The sequence below is a fragment of the Oxyura jamaicensis genome, chromosome 21, assembly GCF_011077185.1.
Source record: "Oxyura jamaicensis isolate SHBP4307 breed ruddy duck chromosome 21, BPBGC_Ojam_1.0, whole genome shotgun sequence".
NCBI classification, from domain to species: Eukaryota; Metazoa; Chordata; class Aves; order Anseriformes; family Anatidae; genus Oxyura; species Oxyura jamaicensis.
The window spans coordinates 3,252,509-3,267,429 of NC_048913.1; the positions used below are offsets into that span (position 1 = coordinate 3,252,509).

Genomic DNA, 14,921 nt, shown 5'->3' on the forward strand with positions numbered 1-14,921 from the left:
TTGTGCTTTGGAAATGTTGCTGATTTTAGATTTCTCGGTGAATGGGGAAAAAAAATGGAACTCTTCAGAGGACATCAAAATATGATTTGAAAAAAACTGTAAGAAATGGTTAAATTCAGGTGACAATCTTGTGTTGAAAGGAGTTTAGGGAGACTGACCTGGGAAGTTGGCCACATTGGTCAGTCCCTGCTATATTCCACACTTACTTATTCCCCACATGTACTTGATTTCAGAGTCTATGGAAGTTCAAAACAAAATCCCCTGTCTAAAAATGTTCAATAAAAGCAGGACAGAGTCTTAGTTTTGACCCATAGCATGGCTCAGCTCACCACTCTGAAACTCTTCCTGCTGCCACCGAAGCAGCTGCCTCCTGGCTGCTTTCTGGGAGCAGTCTGGCATGCGTTGTCCCCACGGCAATGCCAAACAGTGGGAGAGGTTAACTGGCATTGCCAAAAACCCAGCCGAGGTGTGTAGTGAGTGCCAGGGAGAGAGCACTGTGGTTATGCCATGTTTTATTTACTTGCATAATACTGGCCACATAAAGGTCTCTGGCAAAACCAAACCTGGCAACGCTTAAGGATGCTATACGTAAAAGTTGAACTGAAAGTTTGTGCGCTGACTGCTTTCATTAATGAGTATTTCATTTGTATTAAAGCATCCTTAAAAAGAAAAAAAAAAAAAACATCCTTAAAAAGAATCTCGGTGCTTTGTCATTGCTGCTCTAGCACTTGGAGAGTTTTCAGTTTAAATCTATGTAGCAAATTTTAAACTATACCTAGCCCCTAATATCATAAGAGTTTGTTTTCAGTTTCTTACTGAATAATAACTGACTTACTGAATAAGTAAAGTCTCCTGCTGTTTGTGAAAGAATATTTTTCTAAGCCTGGCTCGATGCTGTTGAGGCAATAACGGAGTCATGAGGCATGAAGCCACTTCAGTATCATTGTGTGATCCCGCACTTGGAAGAGATGTGGATATTTCATGCGTGCGGATCCTGAGTGTGAAGGGGGTGAAGTTTGGCTGGTCTGGTTTGTGTGTGCTGTTGGCTCTGCTCCCTTTTGGAAGGAATGGCTTTAAGGTATGACTTCTTTCCCGTAGTGACTGTTTTCCAAAATACTTGGAAAACAGGAGAAGTAGAAAACCAGTTAGTGTTTTGCGTTGCTTTTCTGTCTTCCTTCCCGCTCTTAAACAGTCTCACAGAAATTGAAGAAAGCAATGAGAAGCAGCAGTCTGGCTAAGACATGCCAGCTGTATTGCCGTGCAGTCCTTCCAGGAACAGCAGGCTAATTGGGTGTCCAAGTGTGCTCCTGTTCCAATGAAATCTTTATGTTTACGTGTAAATTGAGAGCAGGTCCACTTTGTCTGGTAAGTCTGGATGTGTTTAATGTGAATAAACCACCTGATTACTGTAGGACGTCTTTTTTATTTGGGCTTTTACAGTAAGGATTGCTGAAATCTCTTGGCACTGGAAGACTTTTCAGTTTGGATCCTGGGTCAATAACATCAGATAAGTAAAATTCCAGTTTTAGTTATCCAGTTTGGATAACTAAAGCTATCAATTCTAGTGTGATCACCTTTTGGTCTATTCCACGTGTTTGGGTCAGGTGAGGGTTGGACTGCAGTGCTACCGTGCTGCGCCCCAACCCTGCCGTGTTATTGCTGGTGTGTACAGCAGGAGGGAGTTGCATTCAGGGGGTTTGCTTCCGTGCAACAAAATAGGCATCAAAAATAGCTGGTTGTTTTTATGCAGCAATAAAAGTCACAGCTCTACTGTCCCAGTGAGGCCAAGGGGTGAGAATCCAGCAGCACCTCACCTTTTAAGGAGTAAAGCTGTGTGGGCTATGTTTCATTTCACATGTGGCTCAGATTTGTAAGGGTTTTCAGCTGTTGCCTCGGCATTGCTGTAATTTTCCTCAAGAGAACAAGGATCACCTAGTTCTCCTGACATCCAAGCCACGTACGTTACACCGCTGAGAGGTACGTACTAGCTAGAGGTGCTCTCTGTTAAGGCTACATCTTTTCATAACACTATTCAGCATGCTCTCTTTCTATCTCTGAGTATTTCAATCACGAACTGCAAAAAAATTAAGCTTGCCAAGGGGTGGGAAGAAGTATGGGGGTGTGGAACACTTGCTGGGAAATTCCCAGCAACCGACATATGAACTTGTTCTGGTCGCCAGCAGTCTGCTGTCATCTCTTCCAGGAGTTTGCTGCAGTCAGAATTTGGTGGGGACAGTGGGGCTGCATTATGGTGGCTGTGCCTTTTTCCTTGCGTTATTCTCCTGTTTTGTTCTTGCTGCTGGCAGTCGTTTTTACCCATTGCTTGGGGTTGCAGTGCAAAGAACATCAATATCCCTTTGGCGAAAAATGCTGCAAGTACTGTGCTCCTGGTAAGTGATTTTTTCCCTATATATTTGTTGTACTTGTTTGATACAATATCCATCAGTTAATAACCCAGAAGGAGTGGGAAAGAGCTTGATGAAAGTATTCAGATTAGGAAGCATAACATGGAAAAAAAGCATTCGATGAGCACTTGTCATCATTCCAGACTGACAGATTATTTCTGTAACATACTAAATGTAGGGATTCTCTTGAGAGACATTTCTTTTGTGTGGTCTGAGTTTCCTACTGTGTCAGCCTGGTACGCTTCCATGGTGGGAGTGTTATCCAAGAAAACAGGGTATCATTTATGTTACTTTTTTGCTATTACAAAGACATTCAACCCAGAAATCTTGTGTAATAACAGAAAAATTCAAGTAATTACTATCAATATTTTGTAACCTTTTTTTAAGCAAGGCTTACACTACTTAAGACTTGGTGTTTTTTAAGAAAAAAATCTAATTAAAAATTGAGTTACAGATATTAGGCACGCAACTTTTGTTGGTCTGTGAAGAAATTCCACATGTATTTTTCCCCAGTGAAGGGAAGTAAGAGTCTGATTCACAGATCTAGATTAGCAAAGCATGACTTGACAAGAACTGTATTTTTCTCCTTTTTATATATATATAAAAAAAAAAGAGCATAAATTTTAGATTTTTGTGCATTTTTTCCCCATTCAAGTATCTTTGAAAGCAACGCTGGGAAGCATAAATGCAAACCAGCAAGCCTCAAATACTATAATTGTTGGGTTTCATTAAAGGTTGTGATGCAGTGTAACCACAATGAGCAGATAATTTTGCTGTTCGAGGGGCACTCAATATTGACTGTACTAAAAGTGTACGTTCACACCCCTAGAAGGTGTTCAGATCACATCTGTAAGTGCAGTTTCAACTTTAAATCTCGCATGAGTCTCTATGCGCTTCCTCCACAATAGTTGCTTTCTCTCATAATTCTCTACTACATAAAATTGATGCTGTGTGATCGGATGCAGAAGAAATTGAACGTAGTATTATCTTCAAAGATGGTGATTGGAATAAATCCCCATTCAACCTGAAATCTAAGACTTGAGGCAGATGCGTTATTCTCATAACTGTTGAAATCTGAACGTCTCTCAACTCAGGTTAAGGAAACGCATGCTTGTATGCAGACAATCCTTTATGTTTAAATTTTGTTACTTATTCTGAAAGAGCTCTTACCAGTTTTTTTGCTTTGTTAGCTAATCTGCTGATCGTGGGGAAATTCCTACGTTTCTTCCTCATTGTGTAGGTGGTGAAAATGGAGAAATGAATTATATATACTGTGGTTGCTCAGAATCTCCTGTTGCCACTGACAGCACTCAATAAAACACAGAGGAAAATCAGAGTGAGCAAGAGGCTTGGTGGTCATTGTTCACCTATGAAATGGAAAGCGCAGGACCAAAACGAAAGAATTATGGGAGAATAAAGACTAATTAAGGATAATATTTAGCTTCATCTGTCAAACCCTAGTCATCAAAGCTGTTGTTGCAGCCTGTGCTGTATGGAGAGAAGCCAGTGAGATGGAAGGAACGTGCCTGACTCCTTTTCAGACATTGGCTGTTAATTTGCTGTTTCAATTTGGACAAGTAGTTTTGCTCACAGATCCCAGTGCATAAATCAGTTCTTCCATGAGCGGGCTGTGTGTCATACAGGTTGGTATCTGTGGATGCAAGCGTTCAGAGCTTGGCTCTAAATGGGTTCTAAATGCAGTGTGTGATGCACGTATGCTGTTGGGAATAGTAGGAAATGCCCGCCTTACATCGTGTTCTGTCTAGCTCTAAGTAAAATGGAGCTGGTAGCGTTTGATGCTGACGGGTGGTAATGCAGATGTAAATCAAAACGCAAAAGCCATTGATTCATGCCTAACGGGCTTTGAGGCTGCCAACAGAAAGATACTGCAAATGTATGTTCTTGAATGCTTCGCTAGTGAATTGCCCTGAAACATAAGCAGTCTGTCATCATATTATCTGCTCCGGATTACTTTGAGTTGAACTGCATGATATATCTCATACGGGAAGGCAAGATCTGTCACAAAGCCACTGTATTACATAGATAACAGACCTACTACCATGATAAAAACTGTTTTCTTTTTCCTAATTGACATCGGATGCAAACCCCGATATCTAAACATATGAAATAGCAGTCTGGAGAAGTGATGCGCGGAACACACTGGGATACTGGGAATGCATCAGGGACCTCGACTCTTAGCAAGTCAGCAGGCCTTTGTAGCCTGCTTAATTTATAGGGATGCTATGGGACAAATTTCTTAGGGATTCTGGAATATAAAGCTGCTGAATGTTTCAGTCAGAGTTGTAAGTGGAACTGTGGTTTTCTGGGCACTTCTTGTTCTAATGTGTAAAAATGAAGAGGATTTCCTTCTGATAACGATCAATTGCTCCTCCTGTGTGGCCTTTTTTAGGTGAAAGAATGAGAAGTCGCTGCACAGCAACAACAGACACAGTCTGTGCCCCCTGTCAAAACGAATACTTCAGTACCGAGTACAACCACAACTTCTGCAAGAGCTGTACAATCTGCAAAGCGAGTAAGTTGGTTGTATAGCGGTCAGTCCTCGATAGGCAGCTGGGAGGGAACTGGTCTTTGTGTGCTTTTCTCAAAGGATGATGTCATGCAGCCTATCTCCTGAGAAAGCTGAGCCCAGAGACTTTCTGGGTTATCGTTTCAATAGCTGGCATCTCCCGGTTGATACCAATGATGGAGCCTTCAAAGGGAAGTGGGCTTACGCTGCCTGAAAATTGGTGTTTCAAGAGTTACTGCTAAACTTTGCGGAGTGTTTCTACACACAGTTGATAGGCACTGAGAGATTAACTTGCGCTTTCTAATCTCTTGTCTCTCCCTTGTCTAATTTCTTGTCTCCCTTTATTGTCCCTAGCAAAGGGGAGTGTGGAAGTGAAGAAGTGTGAGAAGACTTCTGACAGAGTTTGCAGGTGTATAGCGGGTTACATGCCAGATGCCAGATATCCCCTGGGGAGTGGTAAGTTGGGGACAAATTACGCTACAACCTCTTGCCTCTGGTTCAGATGAGACGGTTGCTATTTCTAGTACAAAAGCTGTTGTCATTTATCTCATTGATATCTCCAAGCAAGTGTTAATAGCGGTTGTGTAAACCTACTGCATAATTTGAGCTGTCAGAAACCTTAATGCTCTCATTAATATGCATAATTAGCCTGTAGAGAAGACAGGAAACCTTGCTAGCTGCAGACTAAAATGAACCACTGGGCATGCCATGCTACTTCTGCCGTGACATCGCCTATGGTTTCTGTAGGCTATGTGCGTTTTTTTGGGTCTGTTTTAGAAGCTGTTAGCATAACTACTGCTGAGCTACTGTACAGTTACGTTGCTAACTGAACTCAAATTCTGCCTTTTTTTTTTTTTCAGTGTGCTTACCGTGTCCTGAAGGGTTTTATTCCACAGGGGGAAATGGGAACTGTCGACCTTGGACCAAGTATGTATCACTGAGCCCAACGCATTCAGAGCAATGTTTTGGGTTTACCTTTTAGCCACTGATGCCCAAGTTACGAAGTGTAACATAAAGGATCAGTAAATGCAGTGAAACCACATTGCTGATGACTCCCAAGTTTCTGTGCACTGACTTGAGGCGTTTGTCTTCCTTCTGTCTTTTCTATCCTCACCTGTGGCCACAGCAGTGTTCTCAGCTTTTTTTATATTTAAAAGTCTGGAGTTGTCTGTAGCAAAAAGTTCCCTTGCCTAATGCATCCGTGCTTCAAGGCTACTATATGCACAGATGCTAACAAAAATAGAAATTCAGTTTTTCCAGTAATAACTAGGACTAGCTTATTTATTCTCTACATATCCGTAGAACCTGGGAAAGGCGAAGCCTGAGTTTGTATTGATGTGTTCACTCTCTTGTTCCATGGAGGTGGCTAATAGAGTAGTTAAAGCAACTATTACTGCTTGAAGAATGACACTAATTTATTTTACCTCTCTAGCTGCAGCGCTGTTGGGAAAACGACTCTTCGAGCAGGAACAAAAACAGATGATGCTGTTTGCAGCAGCCATGTGACACAGCCAACCCCTCCTCAGAGTGCAACACCTGCTTTGGATCTTTCCACTGCCAACCACAGGAATAATACATCGCCTACAGTGCTCTCACCCTCCAAATCCAGCGTGATTCCTTCCGTTATTTGCTCGGATGTGAACAGCACCACAGAGACTAACTGGGGTAAGGAGGGAGAATGACCAAGTCTAGTCGCTATTTGAGAGCTAGTTGGTCATCTTCATTTGAAACTGATCTCCTCACAAATGAGTCTTTCTCATGGAAATTCCAGCTAGAATCATAAATCTTCGTTAGTATATTCTTTTTATTTTTTATTTTTACCAGGATCTCTATCACTTATCCTTATTTGTCTGATACTGCTTATGGTGTCTGGAATGTCCATCTTCCTGTTGATTATCCAAGCAGCCAAAAAAACAACCAAGAAGAGGCCTTACAGGAGCAACCATCAGAGTGAGTATCTCGCTAGGGAGAAAAATATATAGGAAAGAGGATAGTCAGGGACACTTAGCTGCACTTTGTTTCCATCATAATGAAATCTACTGGCATTAACCACAGATGACATTGTGCTACACAGCCATTGTTCACTCCTCTTCCTAGTCCTGATGCACTGGAGGTCATAGTATCTCAAGGTTGCAGTGTTATAGAGCAGATTCCTCTGCCTTTTGCTATGAGAGGGATTGAGTTTCTAGAATGTGTTGCTGGAAATGATGTGAAATTATTCCTGTACAGCTCTTGATGTGAATCACTAGAGCATATACCAGTGTATCATTAACTAATTGACTTGGTTTCTATTCTTTTTCTCTCATTTTTATCTCCTTTCCCCCTTAATCTCTGAAAAAGAAAAAATGAATTTGTGCATGGAATTCTATTCAGTACAGAGAGGATCCAAAAGCAAGAATCTTTTAAGAGTGTATTGTGTGAACTTTTTTGCCCATGTAGAAGTGAAATGTCTTGAAGCATCTTCTGCAAACACAGGAAAGGCTTGACTGAGAAGAACTGAGCTCTCTATTTGGAATTCAGTGGTGGCCTGACTCTTGATTCAGCCCACAGCTGCCTCATGTTCCACTCACGAAGGAGTGGTATAGTCTGTTTTCACTGTTCCCCACACTTGGTCTTTCGTAGCACTGGCTGGAAGGTCAAGCAGTGACCAAAAGTCAGTCATAGGTTCCTAGTTGTCCGTGAACCTAGGAAAATCCGTGCGTTTCCTTTCCCTTTGCCTCCTCCTCTGTACATTATTTTGTGTGTGTGTCTTTCAGAAGAAAGGAGCTTTCGAATTCCTGTCCAGGAAGAACAAATTGACTCCAATTCCAGTCTCATCAAAAACTGACTTCACGTTGCGTTACTGTTTCCTGCATTTCTGAGCCGATTGATCGTAACAACTAATGTGGCACAACTTTCAGCGGCTATCTGAGTGGATGTATGTCATTGTTAGATTGCACTTCCATTCCTTTGGGACTCATGGAGTTGTCCCTTTGGCATTAGGACCCATGGGAGTAGCTGCTCTCAAATCACGACTCTTCCTGTGCACAGCATCCCTGGTACTGGGCCTGAGTTGATACAGTCCTCTGTGCATTTCTAGCCACTTGTCTTTGGGCTGCAGAAAGTGTTTACAAAGCTGTAAGAGCTAATCATTGAGCAAACTGACATACAGGGGAAATTAAAAGACCTGCTTTATAATTAGGTTTATATCTTGCCCTACAACTCTGAGGTGCTGAGCAGGGCGCGTCTCTTCCCTCAGTGGAGCCATTTCCAGGATTTCAGTTGAGCTCCCAAAGGAGTTCTCTTCCTTTTAGGTGGAGAATCTCCATGGACGGACCTAGCCAGCTTCCTTTGTGCTTCCATTTTGTTTTTCCTTTTTTTTTTTTCTTAGTCAAAATCAGTGGCATATGTCAACTGTGCCTCCAGAGACGGTTGTCACAGCTGCTAATTCTGGTGCTGGCTTTTAAGCAACAGTTAAGAGATGGCTATTCAGTGCTACTCCTTTCCTTTCTGCCTTTCTTTTGGGCAGACCCATTGAGAAAATGTCACTTTAACGTTGAGCAGTATCCCCACAGGCCAACAAGAGGAATTATTCACCATCACTGAGTAGCTCCAGATCCCCAAGTGTTTGGAAATCTGTGAGATCTTCATCTGTGTGGAAAGTAGAATCTGTGTACTCGCTGCCAGAAGGCAAAGGGAATGCTAATTTCTGATTAGAAGATTATCAGTGAAAGCTGTAATTCAGAGCAGGGGGAAAGTAGAGTACAACTTGTCTGCACTGTAGACTTTAGTAGTTGCTGTATAAAAGTAATGTTTTATCTGTAAGCTTTGTGCATACAACATGTTCTCTGCTGCTTCTTGGTGTGGGTGTTCTGTTGTGCTGAATATCCTGGTGTGTCTATCCCCAGCAAGGCTGCTTCAGTCAAGCTTGAAGAGTAAAATAGCGTAGTTTAAACCACTTCTGTGGGAGTTGACTGCTTGCTTCGAAGTAACGCTGTGGATGGAGAAACCCACAAGCGAGTTTGTTTCCAGGTGGTCTGGATTTGGGGAAAACCTTTTTATGTCCTAGGTTTAGTAGCATGTACATGGACATTTAGAGTTTTTCTGCTGTGAATGATAATTTTGTGGTGATAACTCCCTAGATGATCTCTTCTCTGTTGGTAAGAGGCAAGCTGAACTTGTAACACAGTGTTGACCATATGGGCCTTCAAGAGTTGTATTTTTGCAAAGATATGTGAAGATCATGAAACAGTGGATGGATGCCTAAACTGTGCTCTGACCGTTCATATGGACGGTCACTTCTGCCTGCTGTCAGTGGAACCTGCCTCAGAACTGAAGAATTTTTCTTCACGTGGTCTGTTCACAGTTAAAATACCCCTGGTTGTTTGCCTGCATGCTGTTTGAAATTAATTTTACTTCTGTAATGTTTTTTCGTGAGTTAATCAATGCGTCTTTTAAAGAACATTCAAATTTTAGATAATAAATTCAAAGCCTAATTTCTTTGAGACAAGTAAGTGTTATTTTGAATAACTCTTGATGTAATTTAAATATCTTGGTGTAAAAGTGTGAGAAGTGAACTTGAAAGTTGTATCATTCAGAAGTGTTTTCACTTCAAATACTCCTTAGTAGATAACTCATATTCTATATACACAGTACCAAAGCATATGGCAAAATATGCAGCACGGAAATGTATTCAAGAATACAACTGGTTGTCTAACATTATATGTTATACATATGGTGTACTTAGTGGCTTCCTATTTTGAAGTGCATATACAATGTATATAAATATTTGTATTATATATGAAGTATAGTACTGACTTTTTCAAATAAATTGTAGTAGTGACTAGATGTGCATGTTTGATGTGTATGATTGGGGAGTACAAAGAAGCCAATGGTGTTACTCCAGCGTGATTGACTAGATCAGGGTAGGAGCTTAAGCTCCTAAGGTAGGAGCCTTGACTTCTCAGAAGGTTCCTCTCTCAGGGCATTTGACTCTTAGAAAATTATTTCAATTGTCAGGGATCCTCTGAAGACTTTAACTTCTAGTTCTTTTGTTAAAGTCATGTGGGGGCCTTTTAGACTACTCTGTTCATCCTGACCTGGTGTGACATCTTGTCATTTTACAAGCACAGTGGAGGGTGCTCTATTAATTGCTAATTAAACCTATTTATACTCAGCTCTTGCACCATCATAGCCACTGACTGCAGTGGGAGTAGCCAGAGCCCATGGACCCTGACCTTTTCTGAGACTACCAATGACAGGAATTCCCTAATTGTGCTAATTGTGACAAAGAAGAGGTGTGAGAGCTTGTTCTCTGCTGTCTGCACTGAAGTATATCAAAAATTATTGATAGCTTAGATCTGGCCACAGTGACCTAGCTGCAAGAATAGATACCTGCTGTGCTTTAAGCGTAATTCTCATGAAAAGCAGGATCACCAAATGGGCAAACCGATGGCTTAGCAGGCTTTAAGCTGACACGTTGTCTGGGTGAGCTGAGCGAGCGGTGTAGTGTCGTGCTTTGTGAATTGTGCCTGGTAGCAGGTCCAACTTGAGCTGCTGGGAGGTTCAAGATGAGAAGGTTCAGCCCTTTCAAAAAAGTTATGAATGTAGAGGTCTTTGAAAGCGTGTTGTGGTCTAGATGCTGTCATCTTGCTGTGAATCGGGTGGTGGAGTACAGTGGATGAATATGGGAAATGGATTCCAGAGAGCATGTGGCCAATTCTCAGAAACAATGCTTATCAGGTCTGTAGGCCGCCCTTCCAAGGCAATACTGCTCGTACCGTGTTTCCACATAACTGAGCATGGTGCAGATAAGCGATGAGCTATCTGAGGCCGTGAGGGGTAATGATGGCAAAACAGCCCACAGGAACAGATGAGGTGCTGATGGAGGTGCTACTGTGGCAGCAGAGGTGCTGTGGTGTGGGCTCACCAGCTGCTTCCACGAATCTTTCTTGTTTTCTGCCCTCTGGCTGAGCTGCACAGGAAGATGCTTGAGTGCACGGTGTTGTTGTGCTCACCTACAGCCTCCTGGTCGGGAGATTTCCTGGAAAATGGGGCCTGGGCTGTTCCCTCTGGCGGAAGAACAAACTGGTGGTGGCCCTGGAGGTGCACTGCCAAGCAAGTGCAGCTGAGCACAAGTTAATTTGTTTATCAATGTGGAAAACAGGAGAGAATCCAGTGAACCCAGCAGGACTTGTGGCTTGTGTGCATCAGCAAATCTGTGCTGCTGGCTTTTACGGCGATGTGACTGTGAGCCTGTCCGTGCCACTGTAGGACTTCTGTATCTAACCCCTGTGCCGACGACCTATAATCCTTTCTGCACTTATACCACGGTAATGTTTAGTGCAAGTGCAGGCATTTATGATTTGATTTGAGTATTTGGGTGTTGGTAGACTGGTTTAATAAACCGATGTAGCTACGTTTCTCTAAATAAAGGGATAATATTTAAAAATTATGCTCAGTCTTGTCGCTTTCCTGTCAAAAACCTGCTTGGGTTTCTCATTCCAGAATGAAAACCATGGAACAAACAAGCTCTAAAACCCCCAGTTAAAAATAGGCAGAGCCTCTTGAACACCTTGGTGCTGCTTTCAGCCTACATTTGTCTTCCTACGTGCTAGAAATGAAACTTTCCCTTCTCAAAGATACGGGCTGTGTCACAGAGTAAGTTCCTGTTTTTCAGCCATTCAAATTTCCCCCTTTTCAGGCACTCAAGCGACACAGGCAGAGTTGTGCTGCTTCATCCAAGCTGATGAAGATAAGACTATACTAGATTTTTTTTTTTTTCCAGTGTAACACAATGAAGTGCCTTTTTTTAACTTAAAAAAGCCGTAAGCATCTCTGATTGCACAGATACCAACCAATTAGTTTCTTTTATTATGCAAGTAACTGTAAGCTCTGGTTTTAGCATGAACTATAGTGGCAGAGTAGTTGGTGAAGTTTTATGATTTGTAAGATAAATGCATCTTAGACACCACAGAGCCCTGGTTCAGGAATTCATTTAAGAACATGTAAAACTTTCTGCGTCAATATTGTCAATAAAATTTGACCTCTTTGTTGTTTTAAGAACCACCTATAAAAAAGGCTGTAATTTTGTACTTGAGAGTAAAGCCATTTTTTTAAATGAATAAATTCAGTTTTTAACTGCACTAGCCATGACTTACAGGGCAGGGGGTGAGCACATTATATTATTTGTTTGGAATTGCTTCCCTCCACAGATGGAGGTTGGGTCATAGGACTGCTGCAAAAAACCTTTTGAAAAACAAACTTCTCCTTTGACTTTTTTTTTTTTTTTTCTTCCTCCTAAAATACATGACAACTGCCTGCTATTATGGCTACTGCAGCTCCTATGTGTCATGCATGTTCTCTTCCTCACCAGCCTCTCCTCTGACCTGGAAGTACACCAGAATGACTCAAGTTTGCCATGAGAAACTTCAGAAAGGTCACATCTGCTGTTACATGCTGTGCCTGGTGGCAAGCTGAAGAGGAAACGCACAGCTCAGTAACGTCAGTGACTTGAGTTTTCTTGCCTCTGTCTGCTGTCTGGTTTCATAAAGTTTCCCTTTATGAAATGTCAATGTTTTTACTACCCAGCCTGTGCTCCTACCTTTCTGGGGAGTTGCGGCTGCTGGTGGCCAGGCAGTGTAAGTAACTCAGAGAGGTGCTGTGTGTGTGCTGCAGGCTGCTTAGAGCTGCATGAAGGAATGATCCAGTCTTTGTAAAGCCCCCCCCCCCCCCCTTTTTTTTTTTTCAGGGTGCGAAGTATTTATCTTGCCTAGAGAACCCACACGTGGCACTATGTGAACCGCTTCTGCTGTATTGCTTGACTCCTGCAGCCCCAGCCTTATCTGTCGCAGCTTTGCAGGGCAGTAATTCTCCCCGTGGGCCAAGAGGGGGCAGACCTTAAACGGGCACAGCAAATACCCCAGGCTCTTCAAACCCCCATGGTAGCCAGTCCCATTCACTCCAAAATCCCAAGGAGTGAAAGGAACACGTAACAATTTTTGTCTTCTAGTTTCCAGCTGCAGCTAAATCACTGCTCTGTCAGTTGTCAGAGGGTATCCTGCTGGAGAACTGCTGTCCCCGTATCCATCGTGGCACCAGGCTTGTGTGCTCGCTGCTGCCCTGGCTGCTCCTTAACGCTTCCCGCAGCCCACCAGAGCTGCTGCTCTGCTGCAGGTACAACAAGTAACATCACCTTGTGTGAGCTACTCATCCTACCACTGTCATGGCACAGCAAAGGGATCTGTAATAAAGACTGATGTTTGCTTTCCAATAATATAGACAAATTCTGTACAATGGTACGAATCCTTTAGTTAGCAATGGAGTTTTCTACAGTAGGACAAAAAGAGCTTATGAGGTATAGCTTACAAGGCAATTTCTACCTTGGTCTAACATATAGTCATTCAGAAATTACATTGACTTCATATGAATAACCTCTTACTTGTAGAAGTGCATGGCTTGCTGCTTTAATTACCCATTATAAGAAATCAGCAAAATCTCAATGTCAGGAAACCAAAAACCCTCCCTGTCTTACCATTGACAGCACCAAGTCCGAGCAGCGTCTGCAAAGCCACAGGACTTGCAAGAAATAATTACATCTGAGAAGCGGTTACACTATTGTCATTCGTTGTTGTTGTTGTTCTTCCCAAAAGGTAATTTGAACAGTCAGCAAACCAGTAGCTCCAATGACCTCAAACAAAATGAAAACTGTAAAATGAGTCACCTGGCAGTGTGTGTAAGACTCAGCTTGTGGCAAGATATCATTAAGGTGGGTGAAACTAGAACTCATAGCCAGCTCTGAAATTAATCTTGGAAATGAGTGCTTTGGAGAGGTGCAAATTGCCAAATCGGTACGCTTCAGCAGGTGGAAGAATTCCTTGGTTCTTCCTTCAAATCTCAACCCTGAGCACCCCTCCTAGTGTTGTGCGTGCAGGTCATGGTAGCACAGAGCAGGGAGAAGGGTCTGGGGGATCTGTAATAGATTTTCTTCTGTTCCTCTGCTGTGTTCACCTATGTCTGAATCTGCCCTGAACTGACAGATAGGTATTGGCATGTTCCTTGGGAGACTAGAGCAGGAGATGAGTCACTGCACTTGGGGTCTATGATAACATTTGTTTCTGTGCCCCCCTTCCTTTGCTGAAGGGAGGAAAAGAAACCCATCTTCCCTGGGTCTCCTGCTGCATTGAGGCCCCACTCTCAGAAGCGAGTTTCATTTCTTGGAGACAGTCACAGATTAATACCTCTTCCTCCAAGACTGAGGAACTAGAGCCTGGCATTACAGAGACCATTCGGTCCAAACCTGGATTTGGATGCTCCTTTTTATTGACAGCTGCAGACTCTGGACCCTGAGGCCTTTCTGAACATCTCAGCCCCTAGCTTCATCTCTTTGACTGTTCTAGACTGTGCCATGTCCTCCTATTGCATGCAAAGGAGAAAGTACGGTGTGATGTAAGTGCTCAGGCAACCCTGAAAATTGCATTGCTTCCTATGGCCTTTTAACCCTTGGGATTATAAATTTGAACACAGGTCAAGTGGATTGACAGAACTCGTGTAGAAAGTTGAAAAATGTAAGGATTGCTGCTTTCGAAAGTGTTAAGTTTTAGTTGAACTTTGTATAGTTAATTTTACAGCTCCTGCTTAATACATCCACCAAACTGGTGAAGAGGAGATGAGAAAACTGCTGCTTATTGCTGGGTGAAATGGGCATTTGTTCTACCAGTAGGTGCAAAGCCTGCTGAGAACCCGGCCAGGTCAGGCAGCAGGATGGGACCTGGGCCCTGGCGGTAATCACATGCAAAACACACAGGGCTGAGCAAGAAAGGGTTGGCAGATGAAATGTCACTACCTCAGAGACAGGTAAGTTTAGCTTTAGAAAATCCCCAGAGATTTTGCAGCCAGATAGTTGCGTTGTCTCTGAAAGGTCACTGCTGACTTGAGTGGTTTAGTCTTGGCATGTGCTATTGTCTGTTATCTGACCGTCATGTCCTGTCATCTGGCAGTGTCTGCACACG

At 42.7% G+C, this 14,921-nt stretch overlaps 1 protein-coding gene across 2 annotated transcripts; it reads left to right on the forward strand.

The window, feature by feature from the left end:
• Positions 1–405: 405 nt before the first annotated feature.
• Positions 406–9,757, forward strand: TNFRSF4 (TNF receptor superfamily member 4). Of its 2 annotated transcripts, none has more exons than XM_035344411.1 (7): positions 406–2,390; positions 4,816–4,938; positions 5,287–5,388; positions 5,793–5,859; positions 6,365–6,597; positions 6,757–6,882; positions 7,689–9,757. In XM_035344411.1, the coding sequence occupies exons 1-7, from the start codon at positions 2,114–2,116 to the stop codon at positions 7,757–7,759; spliced, it is 999 nt and encodes a 332-aa protein (XP_035200302.1). In that variant the 5' UTR covers positions 406–2,113; the 3' UTR covers positions 7,760–9,757. The 2 variants fall into 2 exon arrangements, with proteins under 2 accessions (XP_035200302.1, XP_035200303.1); XM_035344412.1 differs by having other exon boundaries at positions 7,692–9,757.
• Positions 9,758–14,921: the final 5,164 nt, after the last annotated feature.